Genomic DNA, 25,468 nt, shown 5'->3' with positions numbered 1-25,468 from the left:
CATCCCAAATAAATTATCCAAATCACAATCCCGAATCTTCACGTGGATTGGGATGAAGTTCACAAAGGCAATGAACCAAACCAACAGTGAAGTCCAAATTCAAGAGTAAATCATCAATAAATGTCTATATAATAAATTCTACTCAAAAGCGGAGGAAAAAAAAATATTCGAAATTTACATAATCACTAAAGAATAAAAAAAATCATCATAATCAAGCTTAATGTAACAAAATTACTGTAGAAGATACGATTAACAATCGATTAATGTATGCAGACAATGCTTCACACACACACACACACATATATGTATATGTCTATATCTAGAGAAACTCTCCCTTGCCATTTTCTGTGTAACTTATAGCTTATCGTTTCTATATACTCTCTGAACTTGTCCACTAAACCATCCAAATCATACGCCAAATCGTGGAAATCATTCAGCCATTGGTTCACTGCTCGATTTGTCATTTGCTTCTCCTCAGAACTTGTCTTTGGAAATCCTTCTTATCCCTTTTCTGTCTTCTATTGTGGTTGAAAACCTGTAATGCCTATTAGCCACTGAATTTGGTAACATAATTCCCTTCTAAACCTTTCCTGCAAGCTATTGTATAGATTCTCCATTTTGAAGGAAATAATCTCCCTTGAATGTTAACGTTTCATACAAGATGATGTATTGCTGGAAATCCAACTTGAGAAGTTCAACTTTTATTTTTTGCATAAAAAATGAAAAGTGATGAAAGAGATGGCAATGGAAGAGAGGTGTTTTAGATCGAAGAGTTGGACAGACCTGAATCGCGTATGGATTGTATGGTCGCCCGTCGGAAGTCGATGGTGGCAAGATCTGCGGCGAGATCTGAAGCCTTCAATGATCGGCGAGATCGTCGGTCAACGGCGGGGTTTCCGAGGGGACGAAGAGATGAGCATGGCGTCGGAGATCACCATTAGAGGAGTTCTTACCGACGATGAAGATGAAAATCTGAGGAGGGAGAGAGAGATAGATTCTGCTGTATGTTCAGCGGCGGCGGACGGCGGAGGAGGAGTGCTTGAGATATGAGAAGACTGATAGGCGGTGGAGAGAGAAGAGGCTGTGAATGTGAGAGAGTGAGAGAGAAGAGACGGAGTGATTTGGTTTGCTTGGGATTTGGAAACAATGTGGGTGTATGGGTGGTGATTTTAGTTAAAAAATTAAAAAATTATTAAAAAAATTAAAAAATTAATAATTTATATTAAAAAGTTAAAGATATTATTATTTTTTTATTTTTAGAATATCTTTTCGTAAAAAATTAAAAAGTAATTTTAAATATACTAGTTTTTTTTATATTATATTTTAACTAAGAAGTTAAAAAGTTACTAAAAAAACTTATTCCCAAACAAGACCTAAGTTGTTATTTTAATAGGGTATTTTAATTTTTGACTATTTTAAGAGGTTAAAATTTTTGTGTTTGAAAAAATAGTTTGATTTTTTTATAGTTTGATGTAATGTTTGTGAGAAAAAATATAAAATTATTATAAACTTGATGTGATATTTTATCTTATTAATTATTTTAATTTATTTTATCTTTTAATACTATTTCAACCAAAAAAATTAAAAAATTTCTTCCCAAACACTCCCAATATATAAACGGGTAATTTGACTATTTTGTAAAAAATTGTGTTTATGAACACAATGTTTTAATCCTTGAATTTTTGAACAAAAAAATTTTAAAAATAAATTTATTACCCGAGCTCCCTTTTTGATTAAAATTTTTTGAATGATTGAATAATTCAATATTTATATGGGTGGACATTTGAGGCCCATTTGAGCGAGTTGCCTAGAAATCTCAATTAAGGCCTCTTTTGGAATAATAAAAAAAAAGGAAATCATAGAGAGCTCTAAATATAGAGCTCTAATAATGTGTCAAAGCACAAAAAAAAAAAATAAAAATAAAACAAAATAAGGCACAAATATCACATCAGGGTGGGACCTACCTTCCATTAGAGCTATTAGAGCTCCTATATTAGAGCTCTAAAGCATTTTTGTAAAAAAAAATAGTCAAAATCAACTTTTTAATTTATTTTGCATCAAATCACTCTCCTTACTTTTTTTTTTGGTACGTTTTTTTACAAAAATTAAAAAAATTAATTTTTAATTAATTCCTCAAAAAAAATAAAATAAAATAAATAAATAAAACTTAAAAAATTAATTTTTAACTAACTTCTCAAAATAACGTGAAAGAAACAAGTCTTAGATAAAATCAAGTAAACCCTAAATTAAGAACTTGGATTATTTAGATAAACAACTTTTGAATTTATGCTCTAAAAGACTAAGGTCTTGTTTGGTATACACTAAAAAAGTTAAAAAGTTATTATCCTATTTAAATCACATCATCTTATTTAAGTCACATCACCTCTCTATCATATCACTTCAAATCCAATTTATACTCATCTCATATTTCATAAATAGTCAAAAAATACACTTATTTAGAATATCCCAAACCACCCCCTTAGGATTCGTTTGGGAAGTGGGTTGACTTTTTGACTTTTTGGCTATTTTAACTTGTGATTAAAAAATCTTGTTTGGAAAGGACTTTTGGCTTTTTTAACTTTTTTGATTTTTTTTATGAAAAAAAAATATAATAATTATAAGTTAGATATAATATTTTATTTTATTAAATTAAAAAATTTATTTTATTTTTTGTGATTAAAATAATTAAAAAAGACTCAAACTTAACTTCCCAAAAAAGCCTATCAAAGCTAATTTGGTAATGAAGCGTTGGGCCAACTGACTTTATTATGAATATTTGTCATTAGGAGCAACCAGCTTTAAAGCATAATTGTTGGGCTTTAAACTATAGTGGGCAAGTTTATGGATACTTATTCACTGGGACTTTTTATTTTTTATGGGCAGTATCTTAGTGCTTTAAGAAGTCATATTTTGGGCTTTGAAATTTGATTTTTGGGCCATTAACATGATCCCTTTTTAGGCCAGCATTATTAATTTGTTGAACTTAAAATAGAGCTTCACAGCATTATTAACATGTGATATATTTTTTGGGTCTCAAATGAGACCAAAATGAAGGACTTGAGGGCTCACTTAGTTACTGAGATTCAGGGGCTTGAATCTGGACTTACAGCCTGAAAGTGGTTTTTAATGCTGAAAATTTTGGGTCCTTTTGGAGTGTGTGGAGGTTTGAATTTTACGTCATTAGTAAGATTAATAGGAAGAGGATTAATAATTTATGAGATTAGTGTGTGATTATTACAAAAATTTCAATTTTTTGCGACGACAAAATGCCGTCGCAAATACTTATTATGCTGTCTCAAAAAACTTTTAGCGACGGCAAATGACTTTTAGCAATGGCAAACGGGAGGTCACACTAGAGGGCGCTGCCGTTGCCTTTTTTTTGTGACGGCATATGTTACTATTTGCGACGGCATTTTATTGTCGCCAACAATGTGTAAAAATAGAGGCCTTTTTGCAACGGCACTATTTTACCGTTGCCAAAAGTATTATTTGAGACCGTAGAAATTGTCATCGCAAATTTTTTTTTTTGCGACGACATTGATTATGTCGCAAAAAAGGTTTTTGATTTTTTGTGACGGTGTGGTGCCGTCGCAAAAAATGCAATATTGATTAAAAATTATAAAATAACTGTTTTTTGCGACGGTTTGGTACCGTTGCAAAAAAAAAAAAAAAAAGAAGAAAAACTAAAAAACCTGCTGTAAATTAATTAAAAATATTAAAATCACCTGTATTCAATGAAAAACAATTTTAAAAAAAAACCAATAATTGCATAATAATATAAAAATTCCTATATAGAAATAATAATTTCTCCATAATAAACATATTCTTGCATTCATAACTATACATCAACAAAATTAACCTAGTACATAATGTTCTATAATACATATATAATGTTTAAATACATAATGTTATTTATAATTCAAAATAACATAAATTAAAATTAAAAGTTTTCATCAGCATTCTCCGTGGTACAAAAACAAAAATTAGTGGCATTCTTCACAGGCATGAAATCCACAAGAAGCAAACTCCTAGTCTAGAAATATCTAGAAAAAAAATAAAAATAATTAATGATAATATAATTATGTGTTAATATGTTAATTACAAAAAAAAAATAAAAATTTAACTACTATACAATTAGAAAGATAATTAAGTAAATAATTGTGCCTAGACCGAAATCCGACTCTAACTCTCAAATCGGGAACCCGATTTGAGTCTCGTCTTCTCCCATAAGTCTCTCGTGCCAAGGCGGTCGTGTGTGCCAAGTTTCATGCTAATCCGACGCCGTTTGGTGATTTTGGGGCGTTAACACCTTGAATTATAAGTTTTTTTTAAAGAACTAGTTTACCTAAAGTGAAATTCGGCTCTAACTCCCAAACCGGGAACTCGATTCGAGTCCCGTTTTGTCCTACAAGTCTCTCGTGCCAAGGCGGTCGTGTGTGCCAAGTTTCGTGCTAATCCGACGCTGTTTGGTGATTTTGGGACATTAACACCTCAAATTCTAAGTTTTTTAAAGAACTAGTTTACCTAAAATGAAATCCGGCTGAAACTCCCAAACCAGAAACCCGATGCGAGTCCCTTCTTCTCCCACAAGTCTCCTGTGCCAAGGCGGTCGTTTGTGCCAAGTTTTGTGCTAATCCAACGCCGTTTGGTGATTTTGGGGCGTTAACAGCTCGAATTTTAAGTTTTTTAAAGAACTAGTTTGCCTATAGTGAAATCCGGCTCTAACTCCCAAACCGGGAACCCAATGCGAGTCCCGTCTTCTCTCACAAGTCTCTCGTGCCAAGGCGGTCGTGTGTGCCAAGTTTCATGCTAATCCGACGCTGTTTAGTAATTTTGGGGCATTAACATCTCGAATTCTAAGTTTCTTAAGAAACTAGTTTGTCTAGACTGAAATCCGGTTCTAAATTTCAAACCGGGAACCCGATGCGAGTCCCGTCTTCTCCCAAAAGTCTCTCGTGCCAAGGCGGTCGTGTGTGCCACGTTTCGTTCTAATCCGACGCTATTTGGTGATTTTGGGGCGTTAACACCTCGAATTCTAAGTTTTTTAAAGAACTAGTTTACCTAAAATGAAATCCGGGTCTAACTCCGAAACCAGAAACCCGATGCGAGTCCCGTTTTCTCCCACAAGTCTCCCATGCCAAGACGGTCGTGTGTGCCAAGTTTCATGCTAATCCGACGCCGTTTGGTGATTTTGGGGCGTTAATACCTCGAATTCTAAGTTTTTTAAAGAACTAGTTTACCTAAAGTGAAATCCGTCTCTAACTCCCAAACCGGAAACCTGATGCGAGTCCCGTCTTCTCCCACAAGTCTCCCGTTCCAAGGCGGTCGTGTGTGCCAAGGCGGTCGTGTGTACCAAGTTTCGTGCTAATCCGATACCGTTTGGTGATTTTGGGGTGTTAACACCTCGAATTCTAAGTTTTTTAAAGAACTAGTTTGCCTATAGTGAAATTCGGCTCTAACTCCCAAATCGAGAACCCGATTCGAGTCCCGTCTTCTCCTACAAGTCTCTCATGCCAAGGCGGTCGTGTGTGCCAAGTTTCATGCGAATCCGACACCGTTTGGTAATTTTGGGGTTTAACACCTTGAATTTTAAGTTTCTTAAGAAACTAGTTTGTCTAAACTGAAATCCGGCTCTAAATCCTAAACTGGGAACCCGATGCGAGTCCCGTTTTCTCCCACAAGTCTCTCATGCCAAGGCGGTCGTGTGTGCCAAGTTTCGTGCTAATCCGTCGCAATTTGGTGATTTTGGGGTGTTAACACCTCGAATTCTAAATTTTTTAAAGAACTAGTTTGCCTAGAGTGAAATCCGGCTCTAACTCCCAAACCGGGAACCCGATTTGAGTCCTGTCTTCTCCCATAAGTCTCTCGTGCCTAGACAGTCATGTGTGCCATATTTCATGCTAACAATGAAAAATCCTTAGTCTTTTTTCTAATTATGGAATTAGCCTCTATCATATTTCGCTGTGTACAGTTAATGCATGGTTATTATTACTTAGAATGCAAAGATACATTTTATACCTGATCTTTTGGTGGTGGTGTATATAGATTTTCAGCTCCGGTAGGTTCTCTATATACCCGGTGGCCACTCAATGCATCATGAGCCTATGACAGTCCATACATAATGTGTTAATCATATTCGAATTTTATTATATATATGTATATATATGTTGTGTGAAAATTTTACTATCAAACAATTTAATTTATATCAAACAATTTAATTTATTTTAAGCTACACATTTCAAAACCGTGTTATTTAGCCATTTAGAAATTCCAATTCAAACTTTGAAGAGTATTGCGACAAAACTCAAAATTGAAAACTTTGCATGCATAATGCCTTCTAGTTATAGCATATGTCACCACCAGCTTAATGGAGATCAACCACAACAAAATCCAAATTAAGCAAAATTTGCATAAGTAAACTTACAGTTATTGGTTCTTCTATACCAAGCATTCCAGTATTATTGACTAACATTTCACCATATTCTCCAATGCACCAAACGGCCACTCGAACAAGACTTTCCTAAGAGAGATATCAAAACAATTTTCCACTTAACCATTCAAGGTGATGGAACTTCTGTAACAATCTCTTATCCTAATACAGAAAAAAAAGTTGAAGTACCTGATCACCTGATGTTTGGACTGCTTTGTAGAGAGACCGTATAGTATATCCATGGAGGTTAGAAGCATTGCTTATCACAAAAATTAGGACATGCCATACTTCATTCTTTACAAAACTCCCTGCCTACTAAGCATTTCATAAAAATCAGTATTTTTTTTTTAGCAGGCCTTGTGATGACCCAGAATTTTCTTTTTTAAAATAAACAATGCATAATTTAATTGAGCAAATTTTCGAGTTTGACTGCTGTGTAAATTCTGTGCAAAAACAGTTCGGTTTTGTATTTTTTAAAATAGTTTCTGATCTCAGAAAATTATGAAAATTCACATATTGATTGGTGTTCAGTTTAATTTATAGCAGAATTTTGTTATTTAATTTTGAATGTTTAGATCATGATTTGGATAAATTTGTTAGGTCTATTTTGGTATATAATTGGATCATGTTTGGCTTATGGATGAGTTTGTTTAGTGACTCATGTTTAACTGTTTGGTTCTTTTTAATTATGTGATTAGTAGTAACCACCTTGAGAGTTGTTATTATTTATTATATAAGAATTATAATAAATATTTAATAGTTGATGTGTACCATATGGTGAAAAATTATATATTTTATAAAGAATAAAAATGTGTATATTTCGTAGTGAACAAAATATTATATTTTGTGATATATAAAATTATTATACTTTGTATTGAGAAAAATTATATAATTTTATAATTTATATTATAAAATTTTAAAATATTACAAAAATTATATTTTTGAAAAAACTAAGGGGACGCACTGCCCGATGTGCGCAAAAGTCACTGAAGCTCACGCCTTGAGCTCACGCCCAAAAAACCGAACTCAGCAAGCAAGCTTGCCAGGGCAGAAAAGCCATGACAAGGCAAAGCAACTCACCACCAAAGGCAAGAAATCAACATAGATGATGTCATTACCCACTTTAGCTACAATGGCTGGCACCATCTCACAACATTCCCCAACACAAAACCATGTGCTGGTTTGAACAAAAACGTGGGCCCAATTACCACCCAGTTGTATATACAGTATACACTTTTCATGTATCCAATCCAACATACAGTATACACTTTTCATCTATCCAATCCAACACTATAATGAGCATGGCAGCGTCGTGGGTTGGTTTTATCTTTTCATTTTCTTTCTATATACATTTCATTTGGCGGCTCTTTATACATTTTATTTGGCGGGTGGAGTAGAGAGTTCCTGTTCTCTCTCTCTTGGTCCCTTTCTCTTCTTCTATTGTTGACTTAAATTTTAATTTTAGAGAGAGTTTTTAGAGTGTGATTTTATAAAAGTGTTGTAAATAAAAATTAGAGAGCTCATCGTGATCTTCGCAATGGTAATCTTGGGTTCATGATCGGGAAGATTTGCCTTCTAGATCTGCTCTTCTTTTATTATTTGAGGTAGAGACTTTCTTCATATTTTTATATTAAAGCTATGTTAAGGTTATTTTGAAAAAATATATCATTATAAGAGGTATTGCATATAGATATATTTTGTTTGGTAATTTTTGAAAGAAAATTATGTTAAAATGTTAAGAATGTTGGTATTTTAATATTAATTTTAAGAAAATCATTTTGTGTTGTTAATTTTGTAAAAGAAATCTGAAAATAGAATTTAACAGTTGTATGGATTGTGTCTACATCATATTATGATTAGATGATTTATTTTGAGAAATATAAAATTAAAATTTTTTTTTATCCTTGATTTGGAATTTATTTTTGAGAAAAATAAATTAATGTTGAGGAATATGGAGTAAATGCTTAAGTATGAATCATAGAGTTGTTTTGAGATTAAAAACTCTAAAAGTATTATATTCATGATATTTTATAAAAGATGATATGTTGATGATTAAGTTGTGTTCATTTTTATGAAAATAAAAATGTGAAATGTGGACTTTCAAACTCATAACCTTGAAGATGTTACTATTGGGCATATTTCATAATTTTTGATGTAAATATCATGTTGGTTAAGTAATTTTACAAAAATCTGTGAAATTGTTATTGGTAGAGAATTTGGTAAAAATATTACATTTTTAAATAGCTTGGTATGAAAAATGGTTAAGTTGAAATATAGTTATGTTTGAGGGATGATGAATGTGAAGTTAGGTTTGGTATTATTAATTTGAAAATTTTGGAATATAATAAACTTAATAATTTAATGGATTAAATTAGTTTTGGTTAAAGGTTATATCCATTATGATTAAAAGTGTGTTATTAAGATTATACCATAACTTTTGACAGAGTATGATGGAAATGGTAATATTTAATAAATAGGAATTTTCTATACTTTAATATGATTTTTAGCTTAGTTATTTGCTATTGTGTGTAAATGATGAGATTTTGTTGTGGTTTGGACAAATTTAGGAATTGGGTGTGAAATGTAAAGAGGGATTTTGATGAATATGAGGTAAATGAGTATGGGGCTTGAATATATGAACATGTTGTGCCAAAATAGTTGATTTTGGTGAATTGGGTTGATATTTAGAAAGAGGGGGATTTTGCCATAATTTTGATTAAATCATTATTTTGCATAAATAATTAGAATAAACATTGAAAATGTAAAATTTGAAGGTTGTGGTTATAAATGGTGATATTGAATATGTAATATCTCACCTATGTAAGTTTTGAATAAAATATTTATTTTGAGATTGAACATCTCTTTAGAAATAATTGTATTGGGCTATCGGTGGAGGATAGCTATGATTGCTGTAGAAATTACATGATGATTAGGCAATTTAATGCTAATCCATTGTTGGTGTCATTGTATATGACCATGTTATAAATACATTGTATATGTATATTTATTGGGAGGAGAAAGGGGATGTACTCCATATATGACTATGTTATAAATACATTGTATATGTATGTCTATTGGGAGGAGAAATGGGATGTACTCCATATGTGATTATGTTTATAAATACATTACAAATGTATATTTGTTTGGGAGGAGAAAGGGGATGGACTTCATTTTAAAGCAAGTTGGCCAGAGTGTCCTGGGTGAAAGACCCAAAATTTCATATATAAATGGGTGCCGATGCCTTCGGACGAAATATCCGTAAAATGGCAAGATTAAAGTGTTTATGTGTGTTTTGCATAGTTGGAAAACCATTGAGTTATAGTCTTATTTTGGTTGTTGTAAGATAAAGAATTTAACTCATGAATTGAGTAGCATATATGAACTGGAAATGAATTGAAGGAAAATGGAATAAGATTGGTCTTAGTGGCATATGAATATGTAAGCCTTGGATTTAAGAGATTATGTAATAAAATCATATGGTTTTGGCATGATATGATTTCACGTATGTGTATAAGTATCTTTATCCCCGCATATCTTTTAATGTTTTAATATGAGATTGTTCGGTGGGCTTTGCTCACCCCCTGTTTGTACATGTGTACAGGGAATGCTTTTCAGATTTAAAGATCAAACAATGGGTTTTACCATTTCATAAGTGTAATGTAGTGATGAATTGTACTGCTTCATTTGTTGTTTGGCCGAGTGCTATTTTTTTTTTGTAAAGAGTAGTGTCCTCTCTTTTATTGTAAGCCTAAGGGCATTTCTTTTATTTGTATGTAAATGTCATTGTTGTATAATGAGAGGGAATATGTATATTTAATTATTCATCATTTCATCCAAGGATGAAATGTTATTTGTAAATGGACCTTGTACGGGGGCGAAATATCCTCTGCTTTCCGTACTCCTTGTACTCCAAGCTTCTCTTGACGGCGTCTACCTAGCAACACAGAAACGGTGAGCTGCCCGGCGGTGGTGTGCCGGATAGACCCTTCGACGATCAAGTCAGTCCACTTGAGGAAGAAGAAGACTGATAGAGAGAGAGTATTCTCTTTGGGAAAGAAGTTGCATACCTCTAATGTTCGTTCTCCTCCATATTTCAAGGCTGGCCATGCAGCCTAAAGATTATGCGCGCACTACCTCTGCTGTCCTTCCCAGGACAGGTGGCAGTGCTCGCCTCTCACCACCTTACGCGTGTAAAGGCTTAGTCCTCCCACCAGTACACGCAGAACTGTCCAACGGTATTGGCGTATGCTTGGAGCAGATTTCCTCTATCCCTCATGCCATTGGCCCAGGTGGCACACTTGACCAGAATACCACGACCGGCCTATCACTTGTGGAGAGTTGCCATCACATGCACACAACCGAGCTATGCATCGCCGGACTGTCCCTTGCGAAGAAGCCAAAGGGCGATACTCATGGCCGAGCTGATATTGACCGGTTCATTAGGCTAACCGGTTGTGAGGTATGCCGGCCTCCACCTGTCCTACCTTTATTCTCGGTCACACGAAGCCCACTTATCTCGGCTGGTCGGTCAGAAGCGCGCCGGCCCTAACCGCGTCCATAGTCTAGCCCAGGTTGCTCTTAGCTTGGTCATCAGACACTACTGCGCGCTCGGCCGCGTTATAGTTCGGCCAGGCATCGGTTCGTGTCTGGCCAGTCGACCTCTCCGGCCGTGCAAGTCAGGCCGCTGGGCCGAGCAAGAGAGGAATCTGCTCGGCGGTGTGTGGTTCGTCATGATCGGCCGTACTAACGCACAAATCTCCCCTCTCAATTGCCCCCTAACCCCATCCGTTCTAGTCGTGATTGGGGTTACCATCGTGACCGAGCTAACGGATGAGTTTCGCTATCACCAAGCCGAGCATGATTGGGGGCACATCTATCGCCGAGCTATCCTGTTTGGTCGGCCATTTCCTCCGCAGTCTCATCAAAGGTCGTACAGCCGTACTGACAGCCGCGTTTCCAGTGCCATGTAGCTTCACGCCATTGGGTCGTGCAACCAGCTGTTCTGCACGCCCAGAATTCAAATGGCGCAGCCGTTTGGGGTTCCTTCCCCCCTCTTTTGTATTCCAACGAAGGGCCTACAACCCTTCACTTTTCACCTCCTCTTCCACACAAACCCTAAACCTCTCAAACCTTCGAACCCCCAAGACCACTGCCATTACTGTCTCTGTGCTACATCCTCCATTTCGGATCCTTTCGAAGGCCGCGATCGAGCTCTCGAGGTTGCGTTCACCCTCGCATCTGTCCCCCTGGTAAGTTACACTACCCTCCCTTGCATTTTCTATTTCTATTTCTCAAAATTTTTTATACATGTTCTTCGTGTTTTTTTTTTGTTTGTGACCACCAGTGCCCCCTTTCTTTGCTTAGAACCTGCACACCCTAGGGCAAATGGGAACTTTGAGAATGGAAGGGGCCTGTGAGACCCCTCTTCCTCCTTGGTTCAAACGAGTTCGCCCCACTTCTGGGATGAACAGTTTAAATCTGGGTAGAACCGAGCTAAACGCTCATTTAGATCCATAGGTAGAGCTATAGCCGAGCCAAAACTGGTTTGTGGCTTCTTACCGAGGTCGCAACCGAGCTGAATACTTTAATTAGATTGGTAAATAGGAACGCACCGAGCTGTAACTTGAGGTCTCCACTTCAAAGCCTAACCGAGCTGAATACTCCATTAGATCTGTAAATAGGAATGAACCGAGCTAGGAAATCGACCAAGTAGTCTAGCCACGATAGGGGTCAGGCCGGTAAAACACCAAAAATCCTTCACCGAGCTATTTCCAATAGGAGCCGTGGATTTTATGCCGCGCTAACCCCTGGCCTCATTTTTTAACAATACAGAACAAACTAGGACCGATCAGTTCAGTCAAGAACCATTACGGGTAGAGCTCAAAGACCGAGCAATTACACCAAACATTTTTGTCCGAGGTACAAGTTAGTTCACCAAATAAAACCGAGATAGATGGGCAAGTACCGATTCATGGTGAGCTTGCCCGGTGCGATGGTCGAGTTTCGTAGGGAGTACAACATCCCAGATGACGTCGTCTTAGAGCTCGCCAAAAATGGAGACACCCCTTGGGGGGATCTAGACCGGTGCCCCTTCACCGTCGTATCAATAGTAGATGGAGGGCTCCTCTGAACCGGATGCTCGGTCTCAATCTCGGTCTGGCTGAAATTTTCCATCAATATAGTCTAAGTATAAACAAGAGTGGGCTTTGCTGGTACCTCAAAGTCAAGAAGGGCCGAGCAAAGCTAATAGAGGGAAACCCGGACAAGGAGACCAATGACGACGACTTCTTGTGGGTGTCCGGTCGCTATGAGGACACCGAGGCACCCATACCGGGATGGTATATTAGAAAGGACTTTGGCAGTGCCGGTGAGTCGCTCGGCTGACCGTGCTATTTTCTTTATGCATCAATTACTTTCCATGCCGATCTAACACTTGTCTTCTTTTTGCAGATAAGCACCTAGCAGCAGACTACTACCAGGCCAACCAAGAGGCCATCAGAGCCCTGCTGTGCCATCCTGCCGGGGAGAGGGAGGCTGCGAAACTGCTCGGCTTCGAACAGACCTACCACTACACCGCGCCGCGCAAGAGCAGGGTTACCGATTTTCTGCGTGCGCCAACCCCAGAACCGGATCCAAACCTACCATCGATCAGGCTTATTCCACTCACCGCCGAGCAAGAAATGGCGAAAATCAGGGCCATCAAGTCCATGATCACCGGGGAAGAAGACGAGTCCCAAAAACTAGAGGCAACCGGGGGGACATCCTCCACACCCGCCGGGCAACAAGAAGGGGCAGTACTGGCGCTTGCCAGCGAGCAACCGGCTGATCGGTCCAAGAAGCGGCCGAGGAACGAGCAAATTGGGCCTCGTCTGGCAGATGAAGACTCTACCGATCGTGTCTCCACCGAGCTCAGGGACCAGACCGAGCAACCACAGACCGGCAAATCCAAAGGCCTAGCCACCCCCCCGGTCTGGGCGCCCGAGTTCAAATACCAGGGCCGAGCAGTTTCTGCTGAAGACTCTGTCTACACGGACAAGACTACTCGCATGGTTTCAATTTGACCAAGGGGTTGATCTTGCCCGCTGATATAAAAAAACACGACGAGCTTTCCGACCTCAAGGTCCTTCGCTCGGCAGTGAATCCCATAGTGCTGGTAAGTTCTCAATCCTTTGCGTCAAACTGTTTGCTCGGTTTCTGCTTGGTTTCTCGAATACTCACGATCTCCCACTTGTTTTCAGGCCGCGCAAAAGAATTATTTGGCCCACGACCGAATGATCAAAGTGCGGCAGAGCCTGCGGGATGCAATAGCTGAGAACAAGGCCCAAAAGGCCGAGATAGCGAAGCTTAAGGCCGCGCAGGAAGCGGTTGAGGCCGAACGAGATAACCTGAGCCAAAAGGTTGACCGAGCTGAAACGGACAAACAGCGTGCCGTGAAGTCGACCAAAGCCCGGTATCTCGCCGAGCTGAGGAAGCTGTGCGATGCCCATAAAGAGGAGAGAGATAAGGCGGTCAGCGACGCCGAAGACAGGGGCTATGCTCAAGGCGAAAGAACGTATGAACGGCAGGTGCAGGCGACCAAGGACATCTTTTTCCAGTGCGGTTGGAAAGCCGCCGTGGAGAAAGTTGGCCTTGTTCAGGATGCTGACATGTTCCTATATCCGCCTGCGGCCTTTATACCGCACTATATGCAGGCCTATGCGAGCGCCGCGCAGAAGAGGCTCATAGAAGAGGCCAAAAAGGAAGCCGTGGAAGAAGCCGCCGCCGCGCAACAAAGCGAGCAAACTTCCCCTGAAGCGTCTCAGGATGCTGAAGATCAAGTAGCCGATCGAGAGGTTGTCGCGGTGGAGGACGCAGATGATGGGTTGGAAGGCGGCCTGCTCGAGCATAGCTCGGAGGTGGCCGAGTAGACTCTGGAGGTCGCCGAGCAGACGGTTGATTTGGAGTTGGACTGAAATGCCTCATATTTCCTGCTTTATTTTCGTCTCTTGTCTTTCTTTGTTTAATGTAACCGGGCTAGGGCCCCACCATTGTAACGCAATTTCGTTAATCAATTAAATTTGAACTTTTTGCCCGTTTAACTTCTATTGCTTTTTGGCTTCGACGTGCAAAATTTCCATAAATGTGTTCAAACTTCAACTAGCAGCTCGGCTCCTTTGGAATTTCAAATGCACCTTTTAAAATGCCAAGCAAAATATGCTCGGCTCGAAATTAAGGGCTCATGAATGCGGCCGAGCAAAATCAGCTCGGCCTTGACGGGTTTTCAAACTTTATAAAATTCCAGTACTTTAATGTGACCGAGCAAAAACCAGCTCGCCCTTTCAGTTGGGTAGATCGCCAACATTTCTTTTCCGCCGAGCAAAGTCAGCTCGACTTTTTATCGGTTGGACAAAACTCTAACATTGCGAATCCTGCCGAGCAAACTCCGCTCGTTTTCCATATTGGACAAGACACCAATATGCCAACCGGGCCGAGCAACATCAGCTCGGCCCTTACATTGGGCAAAACACCAATGTTTCAGTTGAGTTGGTCATGACGCCAACATTTCAACAGGGCGAGCAAAACCAGCTTTGCCCTAATGCGAATTGGTCCATACGCCAATTATATCGTTGGACAATGCACCAACTATTTGTGCGGTCTGCTTCCATTCCGGTGAGTGGAAATCAGTCCGGTCCCATTCAAGTCGGTCTCCTTGCCCCTGGCATCCATAATTGCTTTGCGTCCTTGTGAATTCATTGTACAAAGATGTAATACCAAACAACAAGAGGGCCATTTTTCATTACAAAAGCATTGCTATCTTTTACATTAAGTGCCAAAAGGCTAAAGGTCTAGAAAAGCTAACACAAGCAAATTACATCTTAAAAGTAAAAGACCTTAAGGTTGGCCGTATTCCATGGCCTGGGGACAGCCTTGCCATCTAAATCTTCCAGATGGTATGCCCCTTTACTAGCAAGACCAATCACCTTGTATGGTCCTTCCCAATTTGCACCGAGCTTTCCTTCGCCAGGGACCACTGTGTTGCCAAGCACCTTTCTTAATACCCAGTCCCCAATCTTGAACAGCCTGGGGTGCACAGCCTTGTTGTACTTTTTGGAGAGTTCTTGTTGATAGGCCGTTATGTGGATCAATACTCGCTCCCTCCTTTCTTCAGCAAGGTCCAACTCCAATGCCACCGCTTCATTATTCAGATCTGGTTGGAAACTTTCAGAGCGGATGGTTGGCATGCCAATTTCCAATGGGATGATGGCCTCCATGCCATAGGCCAAAGCAAATGGTGTTTCCCCGGTTGACCGCCTTGGTGTAGTGCGGTATGCCCAGAGCACATTAGGGAGTTCTTCAGCCCACTTGCCCTTAGCCTTCTCAATCCGCTTCTTCAGCCCGTCCAGGATGGTCTTGTTTGAGGCCTCTGCTTGACCATTTGACTGAGGATAGGCCGGCGTCGAATTGTAGAACTCGATCTTCAACTCTTCGCAAAATCCGCGAAAGAGTTTACCATCAAATTGAGTGCCATTATCCGAGATGAGGGCCTTGGGTATACCAAAACGGGTAATGACGTTTTTCCATACAAACTTCTTCACGTCCTTTTCCCTTATGGTCGCTAGTGGCTCGGCCTTAACCCACTTGGTGAAATAGTCGGTGGCGGCGATGAAGAACTTGCGATTGCTCGGTGCAGCTGGGAGTGGCCCAACAATATCCAACCCCCAAAGCGCGAACGGCCAAGGACTTGTGAGAGGGAGCAAATCTCTAGCCGGCTGGTGGATTTGGTGGGTGAACTTCTGACACTTCTCACACCTGCGAACATATTTTTGCGCATCTGCCTGCATGCGCGGCCACCAATAACCCTGAGAAATTGCTCAGTAAGCCAAGGATCTGCCCCCAGTATGGCTGCCACAGATGCCCTCGTGTATCTCATAGAGGAAAGCCTCCACCTTGGTGGGGTGGACACATTTCAAATACGGCCCGGTGAAAGATTTCTTGTACAAGGCCCCGGACGGGGAGAGCCAAAACCGCTCTGACTTTGCCCGGATCTTGTGTGCCGCCTTCTTTTCTTCTGGTATAATTCCATCTTTCAGGAAGGCGATGATAGGATCCATCCAAGAAGGGCCCAAGTCGGTGCAAAGTACCTCGGCCACCTCCGGTTCTTCTATACTTGGCCGCAGTAAAAATTCTATCATTAAGGGGTTGGGAAAAAATGTCTGAGTAGAAGTGAGCCCGGCCAACTCATCAGCCGTGTTATTTCCTTCGCGGTTGATCTGCTCTGCCCTTATGGCATTGAACTTTTTGATCTCTGCACGCACCAGCGCCTGATACTTGGCCATTCTTTCATCTCTGGCCTCGTACTCCCCTGAGACTTGATTGACCACCAGCTTGGAATCGCTGAACACCATCAGGGTCGACGCTTTCATTCTTAGTTCGCTTCGTAGCCCGGCAATGAGGGCTTCGTATTTCGCCTCGTTGTTGGACGCCGGGAAACCGAGCGTAATTGCTTGTTCAATGATCATTCCGTTCGGTGAAGTCAGCACGATACCCAGCCCGGCCCCATGTCTGTTGGATGCCCCATCGACGAAGAGTTTCCACATCTCGCCAACAAACAGCCTCCAGCAATCAGAAGGGTTTTGGGAACTCTTCAAATCCAAGTCTCGGGTTGGCTCATTCTGGTCTCTTCCCTCATCATGGTTGACTTCCTCCTTCGTCGAGTTATTCGTCTTCGCTGGTTCGGTCGCTCTTTGCCCTTCCTCCTCTTGCGCACCAACACTTGTTTTTGTTGCCAGAACCATGGGTTGTGCTAAATCCGCACCAAGCAAATCAATTGGGCAGACTGGATGCATCCCAGGGGCAAGTTCCGCCACAAAGTCAGCAAGTGCTTGAGCCTTGATTGCAGTGCGCGGTCGGAACTTGATGTTATATTGCCCTAATTCCACGGCCCATTTCAAAATTCTCCCAATGAAGTCTGCCTTTTCAAAAAACACTTTGAGCGGGAACTCGGTTAACACAACTATTGTATGGGCATGAAAATAGTGTGTCAGCTTTCTTGACGCCATCATTAGGGCCAGCGCCAATTTTTCCAAGGGAAGATATCTCGTTTCGGCTGGGAGCAGAGTCTTGCTTACATAGAAGATCGGTAGGTGCTGGATGCCTTCAGCACGAACCAATACCGCGCTGACTGCGTGTTGAGAGACAGCCAAGTAGAGGTACAACTCTTCGCCCGGCTGAGGTGTGACCAAAATAGGGGCTGAGGAGAGATATGCTTTCAGGTCTGCTAGTGCGCGGTCGCACTCGTCATCCCAGAAGAACTTGGACTTCAAAGTTTTAAAGAAGGGCCTGCAACGATCAGAAGACCGGCTGATAAATCTGTTCAACGCGGCTGCCATCCCGGCAAGATGTTGCACGTCCTTCGTGGAGTTAGGACGCTCCAGGTCTTGTATAGCCTTAATCTGTGATGGGTCAGCTTCAATCCCTCGATTTGTGACCAGAAAACCCAAAAACTTCCCGGTGCCGACTCCGAAGGCGCATTTGGAAGCATTCAAATGAAGCTTGTGGCGTTTAAGTATAGCAAACATCTCTGCTAGGTCGGAGAGGTGCTGAGCTTTCTCCTTACTTTTCACCACCATATCGTCGATGTAGGCCTCCATGGTGCGGCCCAGCATTGGAGCGAACATCTTTGTCACCATCCGTTGAAAAGTCGCCCCGGCGTTCTTTAGTCCGAACGACATGACTTTGTAGCAATATAAGCCTCTGGGGGTTGTGAACGACGTGATCTCTCTGTCCGGTTTATACATGGCTATCTGGTGATAGCTGCGATGTGCGTCCAGGAAGCTAAACCTCTGATGGCCAGCGGTTAAGTCCACCAGCTGGTCAATTCGTGGGAGGGGAAAGCTATCCTTGGGGCGAGCTCGGTTGACGGTCTTGTAGTCAACGCAGACTCGCCACTTGCCGTTCTTCTTCGGAACAACCACCGTGTTGCATATCCACCGAGGGTGTTGCACCTCCTCTATGGCCTCAGCTTCCAACAAATTCTTCACTTCTTCTGCCACCACTTCAGCATGGTGCAAGGCTGAGCGGCGCGTCCTTTGAATGACTGGCCGTGCATTGGGGAAGACATTCAACTGATGACAAATGAAGCTCGGGTCGATGCCAGGCATGTCGTAAGGCGTCCAGGCAAAGGCCTCCAAATTGGAAACCAAGAAGTTGACATAATCCATCCGCTCGGCGCTAGACAAGGATGATCCCAAGAGGAAGAATTTAGTTGGATCGTTCTCGTCAATGCGCACTTCCACCAAATCTTCGACCGATTTTTCCTCGGCCTTTCTTCATACGTCTTCAAGGACCTCTTTACCCTCGGGTCCCTCAATCATTTGGACGAACCCTTTGGCCACTCGGCTGCTATTTACTGCAACGAAGCACTGTTTCGCCATCACCTGGTCCCCCCAAACTTCCTCTATTTGTCCGCTTGGTGCCGGAAAGCGCATGACTTGGTGGAAGGTCGAAGCAACTGCTTGCATGGCGTGCAACTAACCCCTACCTAAGATCAAGTTATAAGTCGATGGAACTTTGAGCACCCAGAACTCTACTTGCTTTATGACCGATCCCGCTTTGACCGGCAAAATAATCTTTCCGATTGGCCATTTTGGCTGTGAGTTGAAGCCGACCAAAGGGGACGTTGCGGGGGCCAAGTCCTTGTCTTCCAACTTCATTTGTTTAAACGCGTCATAATACATAATTTCTACCGAACTCCCCTGGTCGATCAAGATTCTCTTGATGTCAAAATCTTTGACGTGAAGAGTGACTACTAAAGCATTATTGTGCAGCATCTGAACTCTTTCCAAGTCCTTGGTCGAGAATGAAAGGATGTCCCTCTCTTCGGTCTTTCCCTTCTTCACAGCGGGCTGAACAGAGAGCACTTCCCTCATGCGCTCGGCCTTCTTGATCATCTCTCTCAGCTCACAGACCCTGGCCGGTTCAATGATGCCGTAGATGACGTTGATTACACCTTGCGGGGGCGCTTCTAGGGCGGCCAGGCCGTTTAGCTCGGCTTGGTCCGCTGGCGTGGCCTTGATGCCCCCATCTATGTATTGGTCAAGATGCCCCGCCGCCACCAACTCCTCTAAGTGTTGTTTGAGTAGCAAGCAGTCCTCGGTTCGATGCCCCCGTTCTTCATGAAAGGTGCAGTGATATTTTGAATTGAAGCCCCTCTGCGCACTCCCTAACTTGGCCGGCCAATGGACGATGGGTTCACCTCGAATCTCGCTCAAAATGCGGTAGATGGGGATTTTAAATACCATGGTGATTCCAGTCCGTGCCTTTAATTTTCTTTTGGCATCCTCCGCTGCATCACGGGGAGTGTCAGCCCGGTCGTTTCGGCGACCTTTGTTTCTGTCATCACGGTTTGAACCATGGCGCTGATCTTTTGACCGGTTGTTTGGGCGGTTATTCGCCTGCCCAACCGAGTGAACTTTTCCCGCCACCCTTCTGTCCGCCGTGACCGGATTAGCCTTCTCGGTCGCGGAGGCGGCATCATCCTCCACACGAATGTGCTCATTGATCCGCTGCATCAATGACTCCATGGTTGTGGGTTGATGCATCGTGAGTGAATCTCGCAACCTATGTCCGACTGGGAGACCCCGTTTGTATTGAGTGATCGCCAGATTGGTGGGGCAGTCGAGGATCTTATTGTAAGTTTCCCAGTATTTCGCGTTGTATGCCTTCAACGAACATCCAGACTCCATCTTGACGCCCAGGAGATGGTTGACCTCCTTCGGCGTTCGTGTGTTGGTTTTGAATCTGGTGACGAAGGCTTCTGCTAGGTGCTGCCACCCCTCAATACTCCCCTCCGGGAGCCTTTTGAACCACTTCAAACCCAGCTCTCCCAAGCTTGCTGGGAATATGAGGCACATCAAGGCATCGTTGCGCCGGTGTCCAGCCATTACTTGCCGGTAATGGCTCACATGCATGTACGGATCCGTCTTGCCGTCGTACAAAGTGAACTTTGGCTGGTGGAATCCGGCAGGGAGTGGCGTACTCTCAATCTCTGGAGACAGCGGCGTGGCTGTGAGTCGCGCCAGCTCTTTGTCCACCAGCGCAGGGGCCATCACTTTGGAGGCCGACATCGCCACTCCCTCACTACAACGAACTGGAGCGCTCAACCTCTGCAATGCCGGCACTCTCCGAGCCTCCCGACGGCTCGCCCTCTCCTCCAATACATCCCTCAATTCCCTGGAACGTGCGGAGAAAGAGGATCCCGACGTCGGCGTTGGGCGTGAGGGGTGGTAAGTGCTGTCGCGTGAGAGGGTCCTGCCCTCTCTTTGGTCAGAATCTCCAACCCCATAGTTCCTGGTGATGGAGAGAGAGTAAGTTCTCCCCTGGTGGCGACTGCTACTACGAGGGGACGGGGTGCGCTCACTGAGGTTGCCCTCTCCAGCAACACCCTTCCCTTTAATCTGGCGTTTCAGCAGCTCCATCTCCGTCGCCATCTTGCGAATGAGGGCGTCTTGGTCCTTAAGTTTGTGCTCCAGGCGCTGCGCATGGGTCTCCCCCCAGCGTCGGCGGCTTTCCAGACTCTGCGAGCAATCAGTACTCCTCCCGCGTTTGTCTCGCGCACCTCGCGAAGGAGTCTCTAGGCCCGCCATGGCTGGAATATTCGGAGGACCTTCTCTCAAGCGGACGTACTCAGGTGTGATGCCATCGACGACGGACAGCGGGGCTTTGCCGTTGTTGGCCATGGAAATGGTTGAAGAAGCTCAAAGAACAAGGGTTGAGTATCAAAGAATTCCCACAGACGGCGCCAATTGTACGGGGGCGAAATATCCTCTGCTTTTCGTACTCCTTGTACTCCAAGCTTCTCTTCACGGCGTCTACCTGGCAACACAGAAACGGTGAGCTGGCCGGCGGTGGTGTGCCGGATAGACCCTCCGACGATCAAGTCAGTCCACTTGAGGAAGAAGAAGACTGATAGAGAGAGAGTATTCTCTTTGGGGAAGAAGTTGCATACCTCTAACGTTCGTCCTCCTCCATATTTCAAGGCTGGCCATGCAGCCTCAAAATTATGCGCGCACTACCTCTACTGTCCTTCCCAGGACAGGTGGCAGTGCTCGCCTCTCACCACCTTACGCGTGTAAAGGCTTAGTCCTCCCACCAGTACACGCAGAACTATCCAACGGTATTGGCGCATGCTTGGAGTAGATTTCCTCTATCCCTCACGCCATTGGCCCAGGTGGCACACTTGACCAGAATACCATGACCGGCCTATCACTTGTGGAGAGTTGCCATCACATGCACACAACCGAGCTATGCATCGCCGGACTGTCCCTTGCGAAGAAGCCAAAGGGTGATACTCATGGCCGAGCTGATATTGACCGGTTCATTAGGCTAACCAGTTGTGAGGTATGCCGGCCTCCACCCGTCCTACCTTTTTTCTCGGTCACACGAAGCCCACTTATCTCGGCTGGTCGGTCAGAAGCGCGCCGGCCCTAACCGCGTCCATAGTCTAGCCCGGGTTGCTCTTAGCTTGTTCATCAGACATTGCTGTGCGCTCGACTGCGTTATAGCTCGGCCAGGCATCGGTTCGTGTCTGGCCGGTCGACCTCTCCGGCCGTGCAAGTCAGGCCGCTGGGCCGAGCAAGAGAGGAATCTGCTCGGCGGCGTGCGGTTCGTCACGATCGGCCGTACTAATGCACAAATCTCCCCTCTCAGACTTAATTAATGAATATTGGTAAGGTTATCCGAGTAATAAAATATGGGGCGTGACAAGCCTTCTCTGAAACACTACGTGAGAATGATGAGTAGATAATTTTGCTTGCAAGGCAATTGGAAAATTTTTAGAGGGAGGAATAAAATAGGACCCACCACTTATACTTTAGCTGATGCTTTAACAATTGCTCAACGTCATGATGTTGAGTTAGTGGCACCGAAAAACAGCATGTGGATAGTACATTTTTTTTTTGGCCATTAAACATAACATAACTCAAGTGGCTGAACCTTATCTCTCTCTCTAGATATATATATATATACACACATATATAGATAGGAGTATTAGATACACAAATGCAAATTCCAAGTGTGATACCTGAGTGAGTGAGTTGGTTTAGTAAATAGATGGAGTTAGTTCAGTCACAGTGTGTTTCATGGTTTGTATACAGTTTTTGCAAGTTGTGTCCTCGTCTTCAGAAGACTCAATATGTAGAGGATTCAAAGAGAAGGGTTCGAAATCAAAGTCAGTGGAAGAATAGGGGTTTAATAGAAAACCATTCAAAGAAATTTGCACCGTTGATTGTGAATGCTAGTGATGGAGGGGAGGAGGTGGAGGTGGTGGTGGTGGAGAAGCCGCCGAAATTGCAGCGATTTCAAGTGTTTGATGGTTCTCCAACGCCTTTCGGAACCATTGTTCGAGACAGTGGCGTCAATTTTGCCGTTTATTCCTCCAATGCACTCTCTGCGACCCTTTGCTTTATGACTCTCTCTGATTTGCACCAGAAAAGAGTAACCGAGCAAATCTCTATGGATCCAATGGCTAATAGAACTAGAGATGTTTGGCAAGTATTTATGAAGGGAGATTTTGAAGATATGCTATATGACTACAAATTTGATGGAAAATTTTGTCCTGAAGGCGGACACTACTATGACTCCTTTCGAATATTGTTGGATCGTTATGTTAAAGCAGTTGTGAGCCGAGGGGATTTTGGTGTTTTGGGACCTGAGGATGATTGCTAGCCTCAGATGGCCTGCATGGTTCCTTTCGCTAATATTGAGTTTGACTGGGAAGGAGATTTACCCCTGAAATTTCCACAAAGAGATCTTGTAATATATGAAATGCACATTCGTGGATTTACGAGGCATGATTCGAGCAAGACAGAATTTCCTGGTACATACCTTGGTGTAGTGGAGAAATTTGATCACTTAAAGGTTCTACTAGGGTCATAAATTGAAGTGCTTTGGATCAAAACATAGAGGGCGGAAAAGGCGTCGTTTGGGTCCAAGAAAATTTAATTTCTGTTGCTGAAAAATTCAAAAGTTTCTTGGCTTGAGGTAGACATTTTTCCTACACTTCTTTATGGACTTTTACTTGATTATATGGAACTTAGAGTTGTATATAATTTAATTAGAATTTTTGAAAAATTTGTGATTTATTTGCTTAAAAGGGAAATTTTGAGAAAAATAAAGAGTTGATACCCAAATTGCGAAAGTGAAAAATTGAAATATGTTTGTAAGGTTATGAAAGAGCTATATTTTAAATTTAAACAAAAACGGACTTCGATTCAATCGGTTTTGAAATTTTTACCGGTTTGTGACCAAAGGAGCATTTTTAAAGAAAACAAAGAAATTACGTTTAACTTTTGGGGCTTTTGATCAAAATAGGATGTCATAATTGAATAATGCTTGGAGAATGGGTTTGGAAAGAAGACGATGTTTTCTTGGGCATTAACGGTATTATTTTTCTTAATGTATCTGTTGAAATAAAACCGACACGATTAGAAATGGACCTTGAGATGTTGCCGGACGTGATTGTGATATGAAAACTAGTGTAGTTGTTCATATTTGAAGAGATGTGGAATAGATTGTATTTATCGAAATTTTTGGAATTTAATTATTTAAATATCTGTTTTGGGCTATCGGTGGAGGATAGCAATGATTGTTGTAGAAATGCATGAGACTTAGGTAAATTGAACCACATTTCCTTATTTGTTGCATTGGACATTGCATTACATTCATTTCATTGGAAATGTATCTGTGTTTTGAGAAATGTTTGGAAATGTATCTGTTTGCGAAAAGATGAATACTTGGTGAATCTGGGTAAGGGGTGTAGAATCATGTGGTTAGGTGTCGAGCCTTCCAGTTTGCTGGTAAAAATGACAGTGGTAGTGCATTAGGGCCTACTTGCAGACACTCACCTAGAGATTCATAGGACCCGTATTCATGTAACAGATTTGGTTTAAAGTGGAAATGGTTTTATATTTTTTGTATCTCCGCATTGCATGCTTTATAAAAAGAGAGATAAACTGTTTTATCATGAGCATGGCATGAGCATACTCCTCTTTAGTCTTGTCATGGTTCATATGTTGTGTAGTATATCTCTACTGGGCTGTGGCTCACCCTATAAGGGAAACCATTTCAGGTACAGGTGCTATGCCTCTGCCAAGAGAGTGACTTGGGAGGACTCGGAGCTAAGGTTTTATTTTTGTTTTATTGTTGTTTGTTGAATGTAAGCCCAGGGCTGTATTTGTGTTGAGTTGAAACTCTATTTTGTGTAACCAAGAATGTTCTTAGATAAATTTGTAAGCACTTATTATCTATTTGGCTTCCATTTCATACTTGTTGAAAATGCATATTTGGGATTGGAAGTGGGGCATTGAGATGTGAACAACATGTAATTGGCATTTGGGATTTAATGGAAATGAGTGTATGGATTAGTTAGCTATATATATGTGTTTGTCTATCAAGTGGGTTTTGTTGTATAAATAAATATATCCTGCCCAATTTTCGGGGCGTTACAACTTGTTACCAAATGAGCCAAAAATTACATCAAAGAAAACTAGAGGTACACATTCTAGACAATATGGCATGAGAAAATTTTCCAATAAGAAAGAAAACTGTTGAGAAACACCACAACCAGTGTGCTGTGGAATTATATATATAATCAAGCTACACATCTGCAGGTTCAATGTGAAATCATACAGAAAATACAGAACACTTAGATCCAGAAGATGATACAAAAACAATTTGGTAAACATGATCATTGACAATTTGCATATTCTGTAGTATGTCAGTGGGCCCTCCATTACCTTAAGTCACTTTGCAATAACAAAGCATCACACGAGCATCTGAAAATAAAAATAAATGCAATCTAGAACTACAATACTAGGAGCATTTAGTACAGCTCACTTGTGCCTTACAGATTGTACAGAGGCTGCCATGCCACAGATACATCATCCGGCAAATGCCACGCTACTATAAATAGTTTAGTAGGCCTCTGCTCTCTATACGCTACAGACTGCAACACAGACATTTCAAAAGGGGAACCTTGACAAGTATTTTCTCACTTAACTA

At 42.1% G+C, this 25,468-nt stretch overlaps 2 protein-coding genes, 1 long non-coding RNA gene and 1 pseudogene across 4 annotated transcripts; 1 reads left to right on the top strand and 3 right to left on the bottom strand.

The window, feature by feature from the left end:
- Positions 1 to 71: 71 nt before the first annotated feature.
- LOC145790845 (uncharacterized) lies at positions 72 to 1,132 on the bottom strand. The gene is made up of 2 exons (XR_014330106.1): positions 784 to 1,132; positions 72 to 672 (listed from the first exon to the last, which is right to left on the bottom strand). It is a non-coding gene; the product is annotated as an uncharacterized LOC145790845 (long non-coding RNA).
- Positions 1,133 to 15,285: 14,153 nt separating this feature from the next.
- LOC145791665 (uncharacterized) lies at positions 15,286 to 18,141 on the bottom strand. Its single transcript, XM_082872065.1, has 3 exons — positions 17,565 to 18,141; positions 16,436 to 17,339; positions 15,286 to 15,721 (listed from the first exon to the last, which is right to left on the bottom strand). Exons 1-3 carry the CDS (start codon positions 18,139 to 18,141, stop codon positions 15,286 to 15,288), a joined length of 1,917 nt encoding a protein of 638 aa, XP_082728191.1.
- Positions 18,142 to 18,939: 798 nt separating this feature from the next.
- LOC145791664 (uncharacterized) lies at positions 18,940 to 19,992 on the bottom strand. The gene has a single exon (XM_082872064.1). The coding sequence runs from the start codon at positions 19,990 to 19,992 to the stop codon at positions 18,940 to 18,942; it is 1,053 nt and encodes a 350-aa protein (XP_082728190.1).
- A 2,390-nt stretch (positions 19,993 to 22,382) lies between these two features.
- Positions 22,383 to 24,726, top strand: LOC114294910 (isoamylase 1, chloroplastic pseudogene; annotated as a pseudogene). The gene is made up of 2 exons (XR_014328862.1): positions 22,383 to 23,449; positions 24,537 to 24,726. The product of XR_014328862.1 is annotated as an isoamylase 1, chloroplastic pseudogene (transcript).
- The last annotated feature ends 742 nt before the right edge of the window (positions 24,727 to 25,468 follow it).

Source organism: Camellia sinensis, chromosome 5, assembly GCF_055761805.1.
Source record: "Camellia sinensis isolate YWXY chromosome 5, ASM5576180v1, whole genome shotgun sequence".
Taxonomy (NCBI): domain Eukaryota; kingdom Viridiplantae; phylum Streptophyta; class Magnoliopsida; order Ericales; family Theaceae; genus Camellia; species Camellia sinensis.
This window is presented reverse-complemented; position numbering and strand designations above follow the sequence as displayed.